The sequence below is a fragment of the Cervus canadensis genome, chromosome 17 (assembly GCF_019320065.1).
Source record: "Cervus canadensis isolate Bull #8, Minnesota chromosome 17, ASM1932006v1, whole genome shotgun sequence".
In the NCBI taxonomy this organism is placed as follows: domain Eukaryota; kingdom Metazoa; phylum Chordata; class Mammalia; order Artiodactyla; family Cervidae; genus Cervus; species Cervus canadensis.
The window spans coordinates 11,788,601-11,811,751 of NC_057402.1; the positions used below are offsets into that span (position 1 = coordinate 11,788,601).

At 39.2% G+C, this 23,151-nt stretch overlaps 1 protein-coding gene across 2 annotated transcripts in view; it reads left to right on the top strand.

Moving 5' to 3' along the window:
• The window catches only part of BTBD7 (BTB domain containing 7), a 90,599-nt gene that overhangs the window by 55,041 nt on the left and 12,407 nt on the right, over positions 1 to 23,151 (top strand). For both annotated transcript variants that reach the window (XM_043489450.1, XM_043489451.1), the window contains exons 4-7: positions 9,766 to 9,974; positions 14,759 to 14,834; positions 18,109 to 18,269; positions 21,704 to 21,847. In XM_043489450.1, the coding sequence (XP_043345385.1) occupies positions 9,766 to 9,974; positions 14,759 to 14,834; positions 18,109 to 18,269; positions 21,704 to 21,847 (590 nt within the window). The remainder of the gene's footprint in view (positions 1 to 9,765; positions 9,975 to 14,758; positions 14,835 to 18,108; positions 18,270 to 21,703; positions 21,848 to 23,151) is intronic.

The following is a 23,151-nucleotide window of genomic DNA, read 5'->3' on the forward strand; positions in this document are numbered from 1 at the left end:
CCTGGTGGTGGCCTGGGGCCAGTGTTGTCAGCAGAGCTGCGGTTGGGAGGGAGAGCGGATGCAGAGTGCAGAGAGCAAGGACCAGCTAGGGTCCAGGGCACCTCCGTGTCTGCCTTCCACCACATCTAGCTTCAGTGATTTTTAGAGAGTGATGGCTGCTGCTGCTTCCTTTCACATCACACATTTCTGTTTTGGCCAGCTTTGGGGATGATCATGGAAAAGAGTTGTAGCTTAGACAAGCTTAAATAGTACAGATCAGCACAGTCTCCACCTTCTATCACTACACCTAGATTTTCTTCCTGCTTTGCCAACATTTCAGCAGGTCTAGGTAGCCTACCAGGTGAGAGGACTCAGACCTTCATCCCAGAAGTATCTGCAATTGCCCAGGTTCCGTTATCACTGAGCAGAGAACACCATAAGGTGCTGCAGTTGAGTCCCTTGGATTCTGGAAGAACTCCTTCCTGCTCCTGTTGTCCTGTCCCACACCTAGCACGCTGGCCCAGGACTCTCAGTAACCACTCCCACAGTATTTACCTCCAGGTCGTGCAGTTCTTTGGTTGTATATGCTCTTTCTTCCCAGAACAGGGATTGTACTTTCTCCCTCAAACTGTAATTATGCTTGAACAGATCCTGATTATTGGTTTGGAGCTTAGTGAGAGGAGGCCGGGGCAGATACTGAAGAGGACAGCATTGTCTTTTCAGGCACCTTCAGGGCTTCTAGCAAGAGAAGGCTGCTGTCCTCTAGCAGGGAGTTGGGAGCAGGGTGCTGCTTCTCCCAGCCTGGAAAGTTCAAGTGAATCTTGGGGCTTAGCATTCCTCATCCACCACATAGCCCCTTTCAAGGTTTCTGTGTCCAGCTCTTCCTCTCAGGATCCACATTTTGTCATAGATTTGTCAAGACTTTGTTCATATCTTCTTCATAGATTTGATAAAATTAAATCTTGAGCCTAAGTTTTGGCAGTCTTTTCTGCAGCTCTAGGAAATAAGGGTATCTTTGAACACCAATCTAGAAGTTTTCTGGTTTTGACAGAAATCTTAGGCTTCAAGAGTGACTGTCATTTTCTTTTTTTTATGACTTTTAAGCCAGCCAGCACCAGGTCTTTAGAATCACTCATGTTTCCATTCAAATGCAACCACAACCACTACTACTAAGCTAACACTTCACTTAGTGAAAAATCTTAGTATTGTCATACTGCAACAGGCCGGGATTGTCACCATCCCACTTGCCATTAGGAGTGGGGTCCTCTTTGCCACCTTATCGGGGAATGATCTAGTTCCAGAATCTTTCTCAAGAATCTTATTTCCTGGAGCCACTTGTCTTTCTATCATAGTGTGAGTGTCCCCTCCTATTCCCCCATAGACTGCGCTGAAACAGCCTAAAACAAAGGCTTGCTTGCAGGAAGTTACTTGGTAAGGAATCCCATGAACAGGGGAGAACTGGGGGGAATGAAACCGGGGAGGAGGAAAAGCAGCGTGAGAGTGGCCGGTAGTGTTGGTTCCCATTGCAGGTTACGGGGCTTCAAGCCTGCCAGGAGCCTTGAGGAGTTTTGTACAGTCTTCCTCAGAATGGTCTTGAAGGACGGCAGAGAGGAGCATTTATCTAACCAGCTGTCAGGTGTTGCAGAATCCAGGGACTCGAAATGAAAGGCACTAAGGCATAGATGGACTTGTCTTCTCACCCCCGTGTCTGGTGCTCCTTTCTGCCTTGGGTCTGGGATTCTGGTTCCCTTTTTAAAACATGTGCAGGGGTGACGTGCTGATAGTGGTGTCTCAGAAAGCAAGCCTTTCAACGTGTGATCATCGTGGGCTAGAATACTGAAGCCATGGCGACAGTTGGGAGCGTTTCTATCGTCAAGGTGTGAAGTACGGAGTATTTGAACCAAGGTGGTGTTGCTAGAAAACAAAACTAATCAAATAGTGTTTTTGAAGGAAGAATCAGAAACATTAACTAGTTCGTTTCGTGTGTATATGAGGGAGAGAGAAAGGAGGATGAGTTGGCACAGCGGATTGAAGATTTCTTGCCTAGGAGAAGCATAGCGCTCATGGACAGGTTGAAAGTGAACATGTTGATTGCTCAGAGTCATGCTGGACTGTTTGCCAGCCCACAGACTGTAGCCCACTAGGCTTCTCTGTCCATGGAATTCTCCAGGCAAGAATACTGGAGTGGGTTGCCATTTCCTACTCCAGGGGATCTTCCCACCCCAAGGATTGAACCCAGGTCTCCTGCATTACAGGCAGATTCTTTATTGACTGAGCCACTAGGGAAGCCCCATGTACACATGGGCTCCTGAGTATTTTTAACATGATCCTCAGAACTCTGATGGCGTTATTTCATCCTGGGTATAAGGAAATGAGACCAAAATAGCGTGGGGTGCTTTGATCCAGCACTTAACAGTGGGTGATAAGTGAGAGCCAAGAGTTAGTGATATAATTACCTGAATCCAGAACCTTCAGTGCTCTGTCTGCTACTACATGCTGCTGTCACTTCCCACTTGTTTCATAATTCCTTTCCTTAGGATTTGGAATCGGTCCCGTACAGTTTAGCAGGAAAGAATTGAAGCAGCTCTTTTCTCGAGCCTATTTGCACTTGAAGTCTTAATTCTAACTCTGGTGGCACTGAAGAGTCACCGCTGAAGCGCCTGCTCTGAGGCCCGCCTTCCTTTAACCTTACTGTATTGCTTTACGTTGTGGGGCAAGCCATAATCTCCTCCCTGATTCCTTTTCTTTCTTCCCCCTTGTCTCTTTCTTCCTCTTCCCACCTCAGACCCAATATGAAATTCTAAATCTGGAAGCAGCTTATATATTTTCTGATGGCTATGAGCCAGTGAAAAGGTTTCCCACTGATACTGGTGAAACATGTATGATGATGTACCTGGGAGTAATGAAGAGTATGAGAGCAGCCGTAAAGACAGATCCTGACAATGTATTCAGAAAATCTGTCAACATCGAAGTGTATTTTAGTTATCAAACATGTTCATAATAAAAACAGAAAATGGCCCTTAATATGCAGAGTAACAGTCATAGGTATTACTAAATGTCTAAGTTGTTTTACTTCTTTGTATTTCTGCCTTGATCATTCATGTTATGTAGCTCAAATTTTTGAAAAGAAACATTTCTGCCATCGTTAAGGATTAGAAAGAAAATATTCTGGTGAAAGAGAATAGAAAGGATTAAAAAAGTAGAAGATGGATCTGTAAAATGGAGTTATCACACAAGCAAGAAAGAACTGTAAAATATTTACTTCATACTCTCTGCCAGCCTCGCAGCAGCATCATTGAAGATCTCCCATCTGAGCAGAATACATGGGCGTCTTTGAGATATCAAATGTCTAGGCTCCAGATGAGTTTTTCTGTTATAAGGAAATTGTTAAAAGCTTTTGATTCATCCAAAAAGTTCTCTGGTTTATTAGTCAACCATTGCTATATAACAACAACCAGAGAATTTCAGTGGCATTTAACAAAAAACATGTTTGTCACAAATTTCCAGGTGAACTGAAATCACAGATTTAAGTTTGCAGCAGCTGGGGTCACTCTGATGGCCACCGTGGTTGAGTAGGACTGGCGGTTCTGTTCCCGCTGCTGCTCATTTTCCTCCTGGGACCAACAAACTAGCTCTGTGTGTTCTTACCATGGCAGTGGCAGAAGGCAAGGGGGCAAGCCCAGTTCCCAAAAGGACTTTTGAAGCCTTTGGTCATATCACATTCACTAACATTTAATTGAGCTTCCCTGATAGCTCAGTTGGTAAAGAACTTGTCTGCAATGCAGGAGACCCTGGTTCAATTCCTGGGTCAGAAAGATCCACTGGGGAAGGGATAGGCTCTCCACTCCAGTATGCTTGGGCTTCCCTTGTGGCTCAACTGGTAAAGAATCTGCCTGCAATGTCGGAGACCAGGGTTTGATCCCTGGTTTGGGAAGATTCCCTGGAGAAGGAAAAGGCTACCCACTCCAGTATTCTGCCTGGAGAATTCCAAATATTTAATTGGTCAAAGCTGATCTCATAGCCAGTTCCAAAGTCTTGTTGCAGGGAAGTAACACTCTGCCCATTGAGAGATGGTGGGGATCAGAAAACTGCTAGTAGGGACTAGCTCTAAACAGTAGTTTAGCATATGTGGACAATAGTCTCATAAGCTCTAAACTTCTAGTTTAAAAAGATAAAGTAAAAAAAAAATAAATAGTCATTCTGTGTCATTTAGTTGTATTGAAAGAAATATATAATAAAGTAATATTTTGTCTGTAGTGAGGAAATGTAGTCAGTGAGTTCTATAGGGAAGAAGAGCGAGCATGCCTTCTGGAAGTTAATTAGGACCAAATGGGAAGAAACAGTCTGACCTCCATATATCCTGAAACTGACAGAGAGGAAAGGATTTTAGATAGAACGGTGTTACTCACTGTTCAGCACTGTTCTAAGTGGTGTGTGATTCACAAAAAACTGTGGAAAATTCTTCAAGAGATGGGAATACTAGACCACCTGACCTGCCTCCTGAGAAATCTGTATGCAGGTCAAGAAGCATCAGTTAGAACCAGACATGGAACCATGGACTGGTTCCAAATCGGGACAGGAGTATGTCAAGACTGTATATTGTCACCCTGCTTATTTAACTTCTATGCAGAGTATATCGTATGAAGTGCTAGACTGGATGGAGCACAAGCTGGAATCAAGATTGCTGGGACAAGTATCAATAACCTCACCTATGCAGATGACACCACCCTTATGGCAGAAAACAAAGAACTAAAGAGCCTCTTGATGAAAGTGAAAGGAGAGTGAAAAAGCTGGCTTAAAACTCAACATTCAGAAAACTAAGATCATGGCATCTGGTCCCATCACTTCATGGCAAATAGAGGGGGAAGCAGTGGAAACAGTGACTTTATTTTGGGGGACTCCAAAATCACTGCAGATGGTGACTGCAACCATGAAATTAAAAGATGCTTTCTCCTTGGAAGAAAAAAAACTACGACCAACCTAGACAGCATATTGAAAAGCAGAGACATTACTTTGCCAACAAAGGTCCATCTAGTCAAGGCTATGGTTTTTCCAGTGGTCATGTATGGATGTGAGAGTTGGACTATAAAAGAAGTTAAGCGTATAAGAATTGATGTTTTTTAACTGTGGTGTTGGAGAAGACTCTTGAGTGTCCCTTGGACTGCAGGGAGATCCAACCAGTCCTTCCTAAAGGAAATCAGTCCTGAATATTCATTGGAAGAACAGATGCTGAAGCTGAAACTCAAATACTTTGGCCACCTAATGTGAAGAACTGACTCATTTGAAAAGACCCTGATGCTGGGAAAGATTGAAAGGCAGGAGGAGAAGGGGACGACAGAGGATGAGATGTTTGGATGGCATCACCAACTCGATGGACTTGAGTTTGAACAAGCTCCTGGAGTTGGTGATGGACAGGGAAGCCTGGCATGCTGCAGTCCATGGGGTTGCAAAGAGTCAGACCCGACTAAGCGACTGAACTGAACTGATTCAAAGTGGGTCTACAATGAGATAATAAGGAAATTGAGAGTATGCATTTTAAAACTTTTGTAGCAATTTGATATTGCCACAGTATTCAATCAGTGTTTTTACTGAATTTTACTAAAGTATTGGTTCATGGCAGATTGGAAACTTAAAAAGCGGACTTAAAAATCTGTTCCTTGATGCAAGATAGTTTGAGAAGAGCTAAGATAGACTTTCCGCTGACTAGAAATGAATATTTGCACTGCACATAAATGAACCTTCTGATTTATCCCTTAGTCTTTGAGGATTTGGGTTTTTAACACTTCATCACCAAGAATCTGACCATCTTTGAGTGTGTAGTAGTGTTTTTTTTACTTACAAGACTGGTCCAGATTTTCCCAAGGAAATGTCTTTGTATGAAGCCTCTTTGTATCTCATTTCCTAGCTTTTCCCTGCCAGCATCCATTTGACCTTGCTGCTGTAGTATTTACATTTTCATTCCATTATTGACAACGTTGACAAAAGATAAATTACCACCAAGTGAAATTGTTTACTATGACATGAAAATACTAATTTTGACAATACTAGATAAATCTCTTTAAAATGTCCCTTCCACTTTTTTTTTTTGTTTTAGCCCAATTTTCTTATACATTTCTGAGTTAACATCACCATGTTTGGTGAATTTATAAGGTACTTTCCTGTTCATGAGAGAGGCAGTTCTAAGTGAAGAAGTTACGATGAGCATTGATAGTAGAAGACCTCAGTTAAGAGGCATGACAAGGAAAGAGATTTTTAGGATGGAAGTAAAAGATGCTTCATTAAGTATGACTTACTTTCTTCCTGGCTGTATGACCTCGGGCAAGTTAATTAGTCTTTGTGAGTCTTAGTTTTCTCATCTGTAAAATAGGAATTATAACATTACCTTCTTCAAGAATATTATCAAAATTAAGCACAGATCTTGGTACATAATAAATTTCAAAAATGTTAGCATTACGTTTTGTTTTTAATTATCTACCAGGTGTCAGGTGCCATAGCATCAGAGATAAAGGGGGTTCACTACCTCAGAGGAGCGCTCAGTCTGATAGGGGAGTCAAAAAACAAATATGTCAGAAATGTAAACTGGACTAGTATGAGAATTTAATGCTATTACGGGAGAAACACAGGACATTGTGGAAAATTTCAGGTAGGAGGAACACCTAACTTTTGACTTAGGCTTTGGGGAATGGGCTCAAGGTAGGCTTTTGAAAGAGGCAATATCTCAGCTGACTTAGAGAATGTGGAGGATTTATGAAGGAAAAATTGAGAGACTCAGGGTGGTTAAGTGGTTTGCCCAAAGTGACTTTTCTGCTTAATGCCCAAGTTGGGGTTTCAAGACAATCTGATTTCAAAGTCCGTTTTTCATATCATGTCTTACTTCTTTGTAAACTTGAAAAGTTTAAACATGTGATGTTATCTTTCTCTTTCTTTCCTCTGCCAATATCCTGGTTTTAGTAGGACTGTGACACATTCTTTAAATAACCACTTTTTCTCTTAATTTGTGCTGCTTTGTCCCCAAGCACATCTACCAGATTGCCTTCCCTGTCATGTTGACTCATGCTACCCAACTCTACTGTACCGCCTGCTCTAAAACAACAGACTGACAGAGTCCTCCACTGGCCACTGGGCGAGGCCTGTCCTCCTCCGCTTGGCATTCAAGACTTACTGTAACATCATGAGAACTATCCAGGACTTCCACATTTCCCACTTTTCATGAGCACACATTCATGCCTCTGGTGTCATTTACATGCGGATATCACTTAATAAGGATGCCATTTTAAGGTTTAGATTAGATAAATTAATCTTCAGTCTTTAGATTTAATTACTCTGTTACAACTGAGTGCTCATTGCACACACAGACACTCTTACTCTGTTATTTCTAAACATGATTTTATCGTTATGACCAAAAAAAGCTTGGATGTCATCCTTTTTTAGTTCCATAAGGGTTCTTGGTTATTGTTGTGGTTTAGTTTCTAAGTCATGTCTGACTCTGTTGCGACCCCATGAACTGTGGCCCACCAGGCTCCTCTGTCCATAAGATTTCCCAGGCAAGAACACTGGAGTGGGTTGCCATTTCCTTCTCCAGGGGATCTTCCTGACCCAGGGATCGAACCCGTGTCTCCTGCATTGGCAGGTGGATTCTCTACTGCTGAGCCACCAGGGAGGTCCCAGGGTTCTTGGTACTCTACCCATAATGTGATGAGCTAACCTCTGCTCCTACATTTTTCTGGAGGGATCCTTTTATTGAGGAGAGGCAAGGAGAACAGTTTTGATTGTTAGAAATTTCTTAATAGTCAGAAACTCTTCTTTTACCATCCATCTGTTTCCTAGGACTTGCCATTGGAACCACAGATAATTGGTCTTTTTTTTTTTTCTGCCTCATGAGGTTCCATCAGACATTGAAAGATAGCTCTTACGTCTCTCCTTGGGTTTCTGTTACATAAATCAATAATAATATTGTTTGTTCAGAGCTTTTTTCATTAACATGTCTCAAACTCTTCACGGTATTTTTGCCCTCCTCTGAGAATTCTAGAGTTTTGTCATTGCCGGTCTAAAGCCACAGGGCTTAGAACAGAAAACAGCATCCAACAGGACAGCAATGCAACATTATTCCTTTGATTACGACTCTATGCTTGTGTCTTAAAAGCCTATGATTGTTTTAGCTTTATAGTAACCATCTCACATTTTGCATTCATTCAGTTAATATACCCAGATACTATATTTACATAATGGTTGTAGTTAAGCTAGCTCTTCCTGTCATCTACTCTGTAGTTGACTCTCTTTAAATATAGAACTTGCGATTTTTTAAGTTAAATTTCACCTTCATTTTGATCCATCTTTTTAGCTAATTTTGACCATTTTATCCAGTATATTTTTAAATGTGTTTCCCGGTTTTAGGCTGTCTCAAGACTTTGAAGCCTACTTTCCAGCTTGATGAACATCAGAAAACTAGAGACTCTCCACTCCATCTCAGGAGTTGACCAATGCTTCTTACACATGGTTCTGTTAGCCACTGTTCTGTCACTCCTCCACATCTTTTTGTCTTACCTTCAAAGATCTCATTTGTACATTCAGCAAATTTTTATTCAGTGTCTACCATGTGGAAGAAGATACCAGTGATATAGTGAAGACAGTGGTCCCCATCTTCTGAGCTAACAATCTGGAGACATCATGAAGTGTTCTGTTAAATGCTTTACAGAAATCAGGTTACATAGTTCTCTATGATACTCAGTTTCTCTGTTGTCATATCAAAAGGGGAGGATGCGTTACTTTATAAACTCTCTGTTGGCTCCTAATGATCTTACATCACCTGAAAATGGGAATCATTATCTTTCTCTTTTCATAGGTTCACAAGAACTTTGAGCTTGGAAAGTCTCCAGAGCTCATTGCTGACCTTTCTGTCTTTTACTGTATCTTTTAAACCTCCGAGCTCATTAGAGAGCAGCTTGTTTAGCCACATTTGTGGTGGTGACGGTGGCATCTAATCCCATTATTGGGATTTTTCTTGTGTTTTTTGGTAACTTGGTTGTGAAGAATGTCTGTCCAACTTAAGCCATTTTCCCTTACACAGTCTTTGTCACTCCAATTCTATTTGTGTTTTATCTTTGTATTTTGAAATTATTTTTCCTAAGGAAAATAGCTGACTATCCTCAGATGTTTTTCTTCTCTTCTTAAAGCCCTTAAAGTGCCATAGTCACTTTCTCCAGGATCCAGGTCCTTTTCACTTAAACCATGTATTTCTTTTTAGTTCAACAAATGAAAAAAAACACTGCAGTACTCTAAGGGATGAAACTATCAACAATGCAAAGTGTTGTTTTTTTACTAGAATATTACCAAAAACACATATCCTCATAGTTCCTAGAAGATAGCCCACCCATATCCCTAAGTGTGGGTTCACTTATCCGTCAGGTGTCATCCAAACCTCAACTTGTCAATTCCCATAGCTGTATCATTCCTACCTATTCTTCCTTCTTTCCCCATTGGTCTAGTGCTCTCTGCTATGTCTTATACAGATTTTGAGTTGGACATAGATGTTTATTTTCGTAAACAGTTACGAGGATTCCCACCTTTTTCTGTAAATCTTTGTGGAACAGCAGATTCCCTGTAGTTGTCAAAATCTGTTATGGTTACCAGTTGCTACCCCATCCCATCAAGTCTTGGTGACTTCCATGAGATTTTATTATCTCTGTGTTCTTTTTTCCTGTTGCTACTTTTAAGATTGGTGTCTAACACACTAATGTTCAATAATATTTATGGTTAATCTCAAGAAGTATTTGCCTTCTCTTTTAGGCTGTGAGGATATCATTGCTGAAAGCATCTCATTAGATACCTTAATTGCCATCCTCAAGTGGAGCTCTCATCCATATGGCTCTAAGTGGGTGCACCGACAAGCTTTACATTTCCTCTGTGAGGAATTTTCCCAGGTCATGACTTCGGATGTTTTTTATGAACTCAGCAAAGACCATCTGCTTACTGCTATCCAGTCTGACTACCTACAGGTAATCATTTATACACCTCTCAAGTTCATTGTCATTCATATGTGCACCAGGAAGCCCATCTGTACTGTGTTATTCTCCCATCCAGGGAGCAGCCCACCCAGGAATGCCCTCTTCATATTTGTGCAGCCAAAGATTTCTAGGTCTCTGGCCCTTTGTGCACACTGCCACCATCACTGAACAGTGTGAACCAGCCCAGGTCCTAACAAGCTATTCACCAAAGGGGTTGTGGCAGTAGGCAGGGTCAGAAGCATATCCCAGTGGTGATTCTCTTGGCTTCTGTTAATAATTCTCTTGGCTTCTGTTAATAGATTCACTATAAGAGTTTCTTTTATTTTTGGTAAAGTATCAGAAGATACTTACACTAAAGCAGCACAAAGTAAGAACAACATTCAATTTCTGACCTATTCAGACATTTCTTAAAACTCAATGTATGATTCCTGCTGAAGTATACTAATGTTTTCAACTACTTATTTTTAGTCAGAAGTACATTTAAACAAATTCTTGTATTCTTATATATCATTTATAATTAAGTAATTTAAACTAACAGTATATTTAAAATAAGCTAAAAAAATACCTTGAGGTAGTTTATTCAAGTTGGTTTTTTGGGTTTTTTTGCACTGGCTGTATGACTTTTATGCTGGTAACTGTACAGCAGTGTTAATGTTATGAAGTTATAAACTCATTAAGCCATATCTTATTTCTTTGTATTTGTACTAGAAAAATTATGAAATGCTTTTCATCTCAGTCAGCAGTGCAGTGAAGGGTTAAATAATCCACTAGCATCTGTATTTTTCCTTTATACATTGCTTTGATTGCAGTACATATGTTGTCATAATCAGTCTTGATCTGTTTAGGATCTGTTTTCATTAACCTTATTATTTCACTGTCCTGATGCAGACATTATAGCAATTAGGATTTGTCAGTTCAGTTTCCCCCTCAGTTCATCTCCCCCATCAGGAAGCTTCCATAAACCTCTTATCCTTATCCATCAGAGGGCATACAGAATGAAAACCACAATCACAGAAAACTAACCAATCTGATCACATGGACCACAGCCTTGTCTAACTCAGTGAAACTATGTGCCATGCCATGTAGGGCCACCCAAGACGGATGGGTCATGGTAGAGAGTTCTGACAAAACGTGTCCACTAGAAAAGGGAATGGCAAACCACTTCAGTATTCTTACCTTGAGAACCCCGTGAACAGTATGAAGAGGCAAAAAGATAGGATACTGAAAGATAAACTCTCCTGGTCAGTAGGTGCCCAGTATGCTACTGGAAATCAGTGGAGAAATAACTCCAGAAAGAAAGGGACAGAGCCAGAGCAAAAACAACACCCAGTTGTGGATGTGATGGGTGATGGAAGTAAAGTCCAGTGCTGTAAAGAGCAATATTGCCTAGGAACCTAAAATATTAGGTCCATGAATCAAGGCAAATTGGAAGTGGTCTAATAGGAGATGGCAAGAGTGAATATTGACATTTTAGAAATCAGCAAACTAAAATGGACTGGACTGGGTGAACTTAACTCAGAATACCATTATACCTACTACTGTGGGCAAGAGTCCCTTAGAAGAAATGGAGTAGCCGTCATAGTCAACAAAAGAGTCTGAAATGCAGTGTTTCGATGCAGTCTCAAAAATGACAGAATGATCTCTATTCGTTTCCAAGGCAAACCATTCAATATCACAGTAATCCAAGTCTATGCCCCGACCAGTAATGCTGAAGAAGCTGAAGTTGAACCATTCTGTGAAGACCTACGAGATCCTCTAGAACTAACACCCAAAAAGATGTCCTTTTCATTATAGGGGACTGGAATGCAAAAGTAGGCAGTCAAGAGCTACCTGGAGTAACAGGCAAATTTGGCCTTAGAGTACAGAACGAAACAGGTCAAAGGCTAACAGGGTTTGCCAAGAGAAGGCACTGGTCATAGCAGACACCCTCTTCCAGCAACACAAGAGGAGACTGTACACATGGACATCACCCGATGGTCAATACTGAAATCAGACTGATGGATATTCTTTGCAGCCAAAGATGGAGAAGCTCTATACAGTCAGCAAAAACAAGACCAGGAGACGACTGTGGCTTAGATCATGAACTCCTGATTGCCAGATTCAGACTTAAATTGAGGACAGTAGGGAAAACCACGAGACCATTCAGGTATGACCTAAATCAAATCCCTTATATACAGTGGAAGTGACAAATAGCTTTTTTTTTTTTTTTTGGACAAATAGCTTTAAGGGATTAGACCTGATAGAGTGCCTGAAGAAGTATGGGCGGAGGTTCGTGACATTGTACAGGAGGCAGTGATCAAGACCATCCCCAAGAAAAAGAAATGCAAAAAGGCAAAATGGTTGTCTGAGGAGGCCTTACAGATAACTGAGAAAGGAAAAGATGCAAAAGACAAAGGAAAAAAGGAAAGATACACCCATTTGAATGCAGAGTTACAAAGAATAGCAAGGAGAGATAAGAAAGCCTTCCTCAGTGATCAAAGCAAAGAAATAGAGGAAAACAATAGAATGGGAAAGACCAGAGATCTCTTCAAGAAAATTAGAGGTACCAAGGGAACATTTCATGCAAAGATGGGCGCAATAAAGGACAGAAAAGGTATGGACCTAGCAGAAGCAGAAGATAGTAAGAAGAGGTGGCAAGAATACATAAAAGAACTACACAAAAAAGATCTTCATGACCCAGATAACCATGATGGTGTAATCACTCACCTAGAGCCAGACATCCCGGAATGCTGAGTCAAGTGGGCCTTAGGAGGCATCACTATGAACAAAGCTAGTGGAGGTGATGGAATTCCAGTTGACCTATTTCAAATCCTGAAAGATGATGTTGTGAAAGTGCTTCACTCAACATGCCAGCAAATTTGGAAAACTCAGCAGTGGCCACAGGACTGGAAAAGGTCAGTTTTCATTCCAATCCCAACAAAAGGCAATGCCAAAGAATGCTCAAACTACTATACAATTGCACTCATCTCACACACTAGCAAAGTAATGCCCAAAATTCTCCAAGCCAGGCTTCAACAGTATGTGAACCGTGAACTTCCAGATGTTCAAACAGGATTTAGAAAAGGCAGAGGAACCAGAGATCAAATTGCCAACTTCTGCTGGATCATCGAGAAAGCAAGAGAGTTCCAGAAAAACATCTATTTCTGCTTTATTGACTATGCCAAAGCCTTTGATTGTGTGGATCACAATAAACTGTGGAAAATTCTTCAAGAGATGGGAATACCAGACCACCTGACCTGCCTCTTGAGAAATCTGTATACAGGTCAAGAAACAACAGTTAGAACTGGACATGGAACAACAGACTGATTCCAAATCAGGTAAGGAGTACGTCAAGGCTGTATGTTGTCATTCTGCTTATTTAACTTATATTCAGAGTACATCATGAGAAATGCTGGGCTGGATGAAGCACAAGCTGGAATCAAGATTGCCAGGAGAAATATCAATAACCTCAGATATGCAGATGACATCACCCTTATGGAAAAAACGCAAAGAAGAGCTAAAGGGCCTCTTGATGAAAGTGAAAGAAGAGAGTGAAAAAGTTGGCTTAAAACTCAACATTCAGAAAACTAAGGTCATGGCATCCGATCCCATCACTTCATGGCAAATAGATGGAGAAACAGTGAGAGACTTTATTTTTTTGGGGGGAGGGGCCTCCAAAATCACTGCAGATGGTGACTGCAACCATGAAATTAAAAGACGCTTTCTCCTTGGAAGAAAAACTATGACCAACCTAGACAGCATATTAAAAAGCAGAGACGTTACTTTGCCAACAAAGGTCCATCTAGTCAAAGCTATGGTTTTTCCAGTAGTCATGTATGGATGTCTTGAGAGTTGGACTATAAAGAAAGCTGAGTGCTGAAGAATTGATGCTTTTGAACTGTGGTGTTGGGAGAAGACTCTTGAGAGTCCCTTGGACTGCAAGGAGATCCAGCCAGTCCATCCTAAAGGAAATCAGTCCTGAGTATTCATTGGAAGGACTGATGTTGAAGCTGAAACTCCAATACTTTGGCCACCTGATGTGAAGAGCTGACTCATTTGAAAAGACCCTGATGCTGGGAAAGATTGAGGGCAGGAGGAGAAAGGGACGACACAGGATGACATGATCCATGGGGTCGCAAAGAGTTGGACATGACTGAGCGACTGAACTGAACTTGATGACTGTTTAGAATCTTTGCGTTTCTTCTTAGAATGTAAAAAACTTGGAGAGCAACCTGGATTATGCCCTAAGATTTTAAGTGCAGTACAAAGAAATGAGAAGCACATTGCCATTTCTCAGACTGTGCCTGAGGGGTCCTTCACCAGTCAGCAGCATACTTCGTGGAGATCAGTAGTGTCTTCTGCCAAGACAAGTTGCCATACTTGTTTTTTTCTGCTCCTGAAGGAGATAGCAGTAACACTGTATCTTTACACTTTTACTTTCATGTATTAATCTCCATCTTGTCCCCAAAAGAATTTAAGGCAGCTATATAGAAACCATACAGTAAGATAAATTTAAAACAGGGAAAGAAAACAGTTTAAAAAATAAATAAAGATGGAAATAAGAGTAAAAATTTAGTTTGAGCCAAGAGTGAGGTTACTGGACCAAATGTATATAATTGGGTCTATGTATTTGCTTCCTGGTATACCATAGGTTTAGGTCAGACGTTTGAAACAGCCAGTGTAATGAGTGAAACATGGCATGTTGCACATTGTATATACTTTATGACATAAGAGTCTTTAATGAGATTAACGTCTATCTGATTGCACTAAAATAAATATAAACTTTTTTATTATAGGCAAGTGAACAAGATATCCTTAAATATCTGATTAAATGGGGTGAGCATCAGTTAATGAAGAGAATAGCAGACAGAGGTAAGCTCAGAGAACTAGCTTGCAACTTTAAGTTTTTCCCAGAAGTATATGCTGCACATCAGTCTTGACAGTTACCGCTGTTGCCTTGTGAAAATAGAAATATTTACAATCAGTAAAAATCCTTTAGTGGAAAGGGTATACTTGGTTAGAAATAAACATATCAGAAAGTTTAATTTCGCACTTTAAACTGTAACTCTTAATGTTCTCTTCCTGTGTGTTTAATAATGTATATTGAATGATTTATAATTAGAGTGTAATTTTTCAATTAATGAGTAAAGTGTTACAAAGGCATGTTGTTGATGAAAATATTTTAGATTTAGGTGGTAGTGATGCATTATAAATGTACTAAAAGCCACTACATTGTACACTCTAAAATGGTTAAAATGGTAAATTTTATGCTATGTGAATGTTGCTCGAGAGAAAAAAAATATGACTACCAAAGGAAAGCATGTTTGTTGTTTATTTGAAGTTTTTGTGAAAGGTAAAGGAGAAATGATACTTTTGCATGGCCTCCAACTAGGGGCTACTACAGAAGAAGATGCCAGCACCATATGTCTCTTGTGATCTTAACTTTGGGAGCTTGTGCTTATGTAGCAGTCTCACATCTCTGTCTAGGGTGAGCCCACCCACCGGTGTGATTTCCTCTATATAATTCTGTGTTTGTCTATATAGTGAACCCAAATCAAAATATATATATATATATTTTCAAAATATTTTAATTTGAAAAATTAAATGCAGGTTTCCCTTTCCTCTCATTTTTGAAAGCTTTATATAGATAAATTTACATACCATAAAGTTCACGTTTGAAGTGTCCAAGTCAGTGTCTTTTAGTATACTTAGAGTTGTTCTGCCCACATTTTAAAATATTTTTAAAAAGTAAAGCTGAACCTGCCTCAAATCATTTTATAGTGTTCCTTTAATATACTGCTGCCAAGCTCTAGGAAACAAAAGCAGTCCTCCTATCTAATTCTCCTAATTTAATCTGTGGCCTGCAGAAGCCTTTAGAAGTTTCAGATTTGAAATTTTTTTTTCATTTATTTTTATTAGTTGGAGGCTAATTACTTTACAATATTGTAGTGATTTTTGCCGTACATTGACATGAATCAGCCATGGATTTACATGTGTTCCCCATCCCGCCGATCCCCCCCTCCCACCTCCCTCCCCATCCCATCCCTCTGGGTCTTCCCAGTGCACCAGCCCTGAGGACTTGTCTCATGCATCCAACCTGGGCTGGTGATCTGTTTCACCCTTGATAGTATACTTGTTTGAATTTTTAAAATATAAAAACCACTACTATTAATTTGGGACATTTTTGAAATGCCGGTATACGGTCTATGCTGCTGCTTTTCAGATTCTAAATTTGCAGATTCACCTACTTGCTAAAATTTATTTGTGATCCCCAAATCAGTGCTCATGACACTTTTAGTCATTTGCAGAGATGCACAGAATAACAGATTTGAGTCCCCTGTCATACGTTTCCAGCTTATGGTGAACAGAGTGATACGCTGTCAATTCTCAAACAAGTGGCCTTTTCATAGTCTTTTTAGTGCTGTGTATTTTGTATCTTAGTAGGATTTTCTAGTAAACCCACTGTCTAAGATAGCCTCCAAGTGTAACACTATTAATACTGTCTAGTGTTCCTAAGTCCAAGAGGGCTATGATGGGCCTTATGGAGAAAATGTGTGTTAGATAAGCATTGTTCAGGTGCATGAGTTACAGTGCTGTGGGCTGTGAGCTCACTGTTAATGAATCAACAGTATATACTAACAAGGTGTCCTTAAACAGAAACATACATGAAACAGGGCTTTGTCTTCATTGGCTGACAAAAATACTGTGACCAGAGGCTCAAAGGAACCTAACTCTGTGTTCCCTTAGGAGCAATGGTTCAGTATCCACTAATTGTTGTGGTGGCTTTATAGAACAATACCACCCCAAGTAACAAGAACTGAGTGTATATAGGGTTCCATAATCATCAAAGGCTTATTGATGTAAGGCTGGTAATGATATGTCATATTTATTTGGGGCAGATAATGAGCATCATTGATAAAGTTTCCATTGTTCAGTGGTTTTCTGGCTGGGTTAGAATGGGAGTCTCTTCCACAGAGATGAGAAGGAAGCTGCACGGACCAGACTGCACCTTTATTTCAGTCACTTTCGTGTATAAGGTTTCTGCCCTTACCTGTTATGTATCTTGGGATTTCATGGAATATTTCGTTTGAAAATGGGACACCACTACTTTGAGAAAAAATTTCTTTTGAAAAGCAGTGCCTTATATACATATTGAAGCCAAAGCATAACAAGGCAAGAACAAAAACGCTTTTCCACACACTGGCAACAATTTTAATAAGCCTCTCAAAAAACAATATCTCTTTATCACATTATTTAAGGGAAAATACCAGTTTACCTGTAGTATTTATGAAAAAAATCCAGCATTTATATTGTGAATGATAAAGATCTTATTTTTAAGCAAAAAAAAAAATATATATATATATAGCCCCCTAGTTTAAAGATATGATTAAAAATTCCCCATATATGAAAAAAAAAAAAAATTCCCCATATATGTTATTTTCCTTCCCACCTCACTATCAAAAAGCATATATATACTTCAGATCTTCCTCTTTCACTAATACCCCATGAAGAAAACATTTATTCTCTGCTGTGGACAGTGGAAATATATTACACATGAACTTTTATGCATTAACATTTCTGTGGAAATTTAGGAGACTCATAAAATTCTTAAATAGAGTGTATATTAGGTTTTGCTGCTTTAAGGTATCAGGTGATATAATTTTAGATACTCATTAAATTCCTATTAAATCTATATAGTAGCCTAATGAGCATACTCATAACTTACAGTTAACAGAAATAACATTTGTTCTGTATTACCCTTATTGTAAGTTATATTTAAAAAAAAAAAAAAAAACTGGCCCCAAAAGTGAGGAACATTAAGAAAAAGCCCTTGATCAAACTAGATTTTAATAGATTGTTGTTTTTTCTCCTTTGAGTTAGTATGCAGAAAAGTATTCTGTCTTCTTTAATGCAGAACAGTTATAAAGAATGTTACCATACTATTGACACCATGCTTTTTCTTTGTCCAAGAATATCTCTATTAAGGAAACTTCTTAAGCCATAAAAATAACTTATTTATAACACTTTATGAAGCAGGTAAATTTAATACAGAGGGTTACTGAAAGTATACTTAGAGAAGAAAGAGAACCTTTCTCTGGAAATTTGGATTTGAGTGGAGACCTCTCATTTTCTGTTTCTGTCATAGAGCCAAACTTACTGAGTGGCACTGCTCATAGTGTGAACAAGAGAGGAGTGAAAAGACGGGACCTGGACATCGAAGAGCTTAGAGAGATCCTTTCCTCTCTCTTACCCTTTGTGCGAATTGAACACATCTTGCCTATAAACAGTGAAGTCCTAAGTGATGCAGTAAGTATCTTTCTTCATTTATCCCTTTCATGAAAATAATGTCTTTTTTTTTAATCATTTCTCCTAATGGAGTATCGTGAGACTAAACTCCATGAAGACAGAGAGAGATGTCTGTTTTGTTATGTCCCCAGTATCTGGCACATGGCACAAATAAATGTTTAGTGGATGAGACTTGAGTTGGGTGTATGTCTTACTTTTGCAAAAGCATAGTCTTTAAATGGAGTTAATCCAGCAATTTATCAGTGTAGATCAAGTAGTCCTCATTTTAAATGGAAAGAGTAGAAGTTACCTTTGGAGACTGTCTTAAGAATAGCAGTAAATCAGAGAGCAAGAGAGGAAGAGATTGGTTCAGTGTAAAAGGGGTAAATGAATCCTATAATTGTGTTTCAGGTAAAAATTAATGGAGCTGACTGATCATGTTACTTTCACAATTTTTATGTGAATTTTTTTAGACTATAAGAATTGCTCCAGTTAATGGTTGACAACCTGGAGGAGGAAATGGCAACCCACTCCAGTATTCTTGCTTGGAGAATTCCATGGATGGCGGAGCCTGGTGGGCTACAGTCCATGGGGTCTCAAAGAGTCAGACACGACTGAGCGACTTTCACTACTACTGTGGTTGGCAAAAATACTCTTCACAGATTGGTTTATAACTTTAATAAGATGCTGTAAACATAATAGTTTTTTTCAACTGCACAGAAACATTGTAAAAGTCATCTGGGAAAAAACTGATAAGAATTTTTTAAGTTATAAAAGAAAAAATAAGGATAATAAAGAGCCAGCTTAAAACTAAATATTAAAAAAAACTAAGATCATGGCATCCACCCCCATTACTTCATGGCAAATAGAAGGGGAAAAGGTGGAAGTAGTGACAGATTTCCTCTTCTTGGGCTCCAAAATCACTGTGGATGGTGACTGCAGCCATGAAATCAGAAGACAGTTGCTTCTTGGCAGTAAAACTGAAAAACCTAGACAGTGTGTTGAAAAGCAGAGACATCACTGTGCTGAGAAAGGTCCATATAGTCAAGGCTATGATCTTCCCAGTGGTCACATACACTTGTGAGAGCTGGACAGTAAAGAAGGCTGAGCGCCAAAGAATTGATGCCTTCGAACTGTGGTGCTAGGGAAGACTCCTGAGAGTCCCTTGGATAGCAAGGAAATCAAACCAGTCAATCTTAAGGGAAATCAACCCTGAATACTCATTAGAAGGACTGATATACTGAAGCTAAAGCTCCAGTATTTTGGTCATCTGATGCAAGCAGCTGACTCACTGGAAAAGTCCCTGATGCTGGGAAAGATTGTGCACGGAAGAAGAAGAGGGTGTCAGAGGATGAGATGGCTAGATAGCATCACCAATGCAATGAACATGAACTTGGGCAAACTTCAGGAGATGGTGAGGAACAGGGAAGCCTGACGTGTTGCAGTTTATGGGGTCACAAAAAAGTTGTACATGATTGGGTAACCACACAACAACTCTTCCATAATGTAAAATATATTTTAAAACTCTTAACAGTCAGTCTGTGATGTTAGCCTAATAGAGAAGACAAAATAGCCCAGAAGAAGATCCTAATTAATATAAGAATTAAACATATAATAAACAAGCTATCACAAACAGTGCTACAGTAACCCATCAGTGGAGGAGGGAAGAAATGTGCTTAAAGTTAAATCCTCATTTCACTTGCACACAAAATTAATCCATATTAGATTGAAGAATTAAATATTAAGTTGAAATATGGAAAAACTAGAAGAAAACAAATGTTTATGGAATCTCTGATTAGAAGGATGTTCAGTCTCACTAGTAAGCACATATAGAATAAAGAAAGCAAAATAAGACAATAAGTTATCACTTTTTTACCTATTAGGTCACTAGTTTTTGAAATAATATTACTGTCTGATAGGGGAAGTGTAGCTGGTACATTGGTAGCATCATCATTAAGTATAGTTGGAAATAACCTAAATGTCTAATAACAGGGGAAGTAAGTTATAGCATAACCACTTGACAGAATATTTTGCTGTCCTAAAAAATGTGTGCTTTTATGTATTCTAAAATTTAGTTAGGTAAAAATTTATCTAAAAAATATTGGAAGGAAATATACCAACAATACTACAGGTATAACAGATTAGAGTTATAGGATTTTTTTGCCTATTTTCAAAATATGTCTAATGCTATATTTTATTAGTTAAACATTTTTAATGTAGCAATGACGTTTGTTATATTTAGCAAGAATAATATTAGAGAAACAATATTTGGTTTCATTTAAAATCTGGGACTAAAACCAGATTCAATTTGTTTTAGAAAAATACTTTAGAACTTTTGTTTAATAGATTTAGAAAATATATAGCTCTGCTGTTAATATCCCATGCCTAACACATAATAAGTGTAGTGAAAGTCGCTCAGTCATGTCCGACTCTTTGTGACCCCATGGACTACACAGTCCATGAAATTCTCCAGGCCAGAATACTGGCGTGGGTAGCCTTTCCCTTCTCCAGGGGATCTTCCCAACTCAGGAATTGAAGCCAGGTCTCCCACATTGCAGGCGGATTCTTTACCAGCTGAGCCACAAAGGGAAGCCCAAGAATACTGGAGTGGGTAGCCTATCCCCTATCCAGCAGATCTCCCCGACCCAGGAATCGAACTGGGGTCTTCTGCATTGCAGGCAGATTCTTGACCAACTGAGTAATGAGGGAAGCCCAACACATAAGTCCCCAGTAAAAGTTTACTAATATTGGTTGGTAGCCACAGCGCTCTTACAGAGTATGTTAAGCACTGTGCCAAGTGCCTTTTATCTTCCTTACCTTCGTTTCCTCCTCACAGCCACCTCATGGGCTACAGTACTTGATTTGTATTCTCCCAGCATAGATGTGGAGACCACAGGACCACCACATTTAGTTGGTCCTGCAGTGTCCCATCTCCAGGGCTGATTCGGGTCCTTGAGGTGACGCCTAGGTAAGAGGAGATGTCCATGGCCACGTAGCTGTCGAAAGGGGAGTTAAGGTCTGAGCCGAGTTCTTCCCTCAGAGCCCGCCCCTACCACTGTGCAGACTGGCTGTCTTCGCACTATAGATACAGGCCCAAGGGTGTGCTTATTTCATCTTGTGGAGGATAGATTGGGGGAGGAATCAATTCCTAGATGAGTAAGGAAAATAATCGGAGTTCTGAAAGTTAGTCTGACTCATATTTTTAATTAATATAACTCTTGTTTTTTAAAATATCATTCCTCTATTTAAAGAAAAATGGAAAGTTGTACCTTTTTATGGCTTTCTGAATCCTTTAAATACTTTCAAACATTCAAAATATGTTTAAGTTTCATGTGCATTCCTAAGTTCATATTTAAATGGTAAAGTTTGAACATGTTGACTTATAGTTATTTTTATCTTAGTTATATCGTGCTACACAAATGTCTGTTTCTCTAAAAAATAATTTATTTTTCAAGATGAAAAGAGGCTTGATTAGTACTCCTCCATCAGATATGCTTCCTACAACAGAAGGTGGAAAGTCAAATGCCTGGTTACGGCAAAAAAATGCTGGAATCTATGTTCGTCCTCGACTGTTCTCTCCCTACGTAGAAGAAGCAAAGGTAATAAACCATTTTAAGATGTTAAACTACTTTATTACAAACTATAAACACAAAGATATCTGTTGTGGTATCAATTAAATATTTGGAAATAGCCTAAATGTCCAATTAATAAGGAAAGTGAAACTAAATTCTGCTTTGACTTCTTACCAGAGTAGTTTTCCAAAATGTTTAATTATCAAGCATGTTTTTATTTTTATAACTTAAATCATATTAAGTTGTATCTTACATTTTTCTCATCTTAGTTTTTCTTGCAGACTGTTAGCTTGGAAAAAACTTCTTCATTTTACTGAAATGGTCATCAGTATGTTGTTATCTTCAGGGTGGGAAAAATGTTTGAAAAAAGACCGCAAACATAATTTCTTCCCTTTGTAAACTAAAGAAATGCCATGACTTCCTATAACATATTTCTGTAGTGCTGACTGTTGGAAATTGTATTTAGCTTTCAAAAAAGTATACAAGCTAAAACCAAATTTCAGGTCTACTAAATAAAAAGTTGGCATTATATTATATTATATTGTCATTTATATTATATTGTCATTTATATTATAACATAAAGAACTCTCTAAGTAAATATGATAAATACTGCAGTATGAAATACTGCAACTTTATTAGACATGTTCAGCCAAGGAGCTTCGGGGTGAGCTTTTGAGGAACTGACAGTCTTTGAAAGTCAGAAATCACCTTTAAGCTTAATGAAATGAATTAACAGGCAAAATAATGTGTTTGGATATAGAAACATAGTTACCTTAAAATTTTTCTCCCTTTTATTGGAAGTATCCCTAGTTTAAGATACATATATGAAAGGATTTGTGAGAGATTTATTGATGAGGTTGATAATCTACCCCTTATTGAGTAATTGACACTTTGAAAGTGAAAGTTGCTCAGTCGTGTCCGACTCTGCAACGCCATGAACGGTAGCCTGCCTGACTTCTCTGTCCATGGAATTCTCCAGGCAAGAATACTGGAGTGGGTGGCGGGGATCTTCCTGACCCAGGAATCAACCGGGGTCTCCTGCATTGCAGGCAGATTCTTTACCACTTGGGAAGCAATTGGCACTTTAAATAATTGTAAAATGGGGTGAGGTGGGCGGGGGAGGCAGAATGGTTGGGCAAGTCTTTGGGTCAATGCCTAAAGTGACTTTGGGTCAATGCCTAAAGTCACTCAAGCAGCTGAGGCCTCTGTGGAAGGTTGAGTCTAGTGCTAAAAGGTCCATAATAAACTCGACTTACTCTCCTTTCTGCTGTCTCAAAGTAGAGTGGCCACAAGCTAATCATTCAGTCCTGTGCATGTACGCATATGCAGTA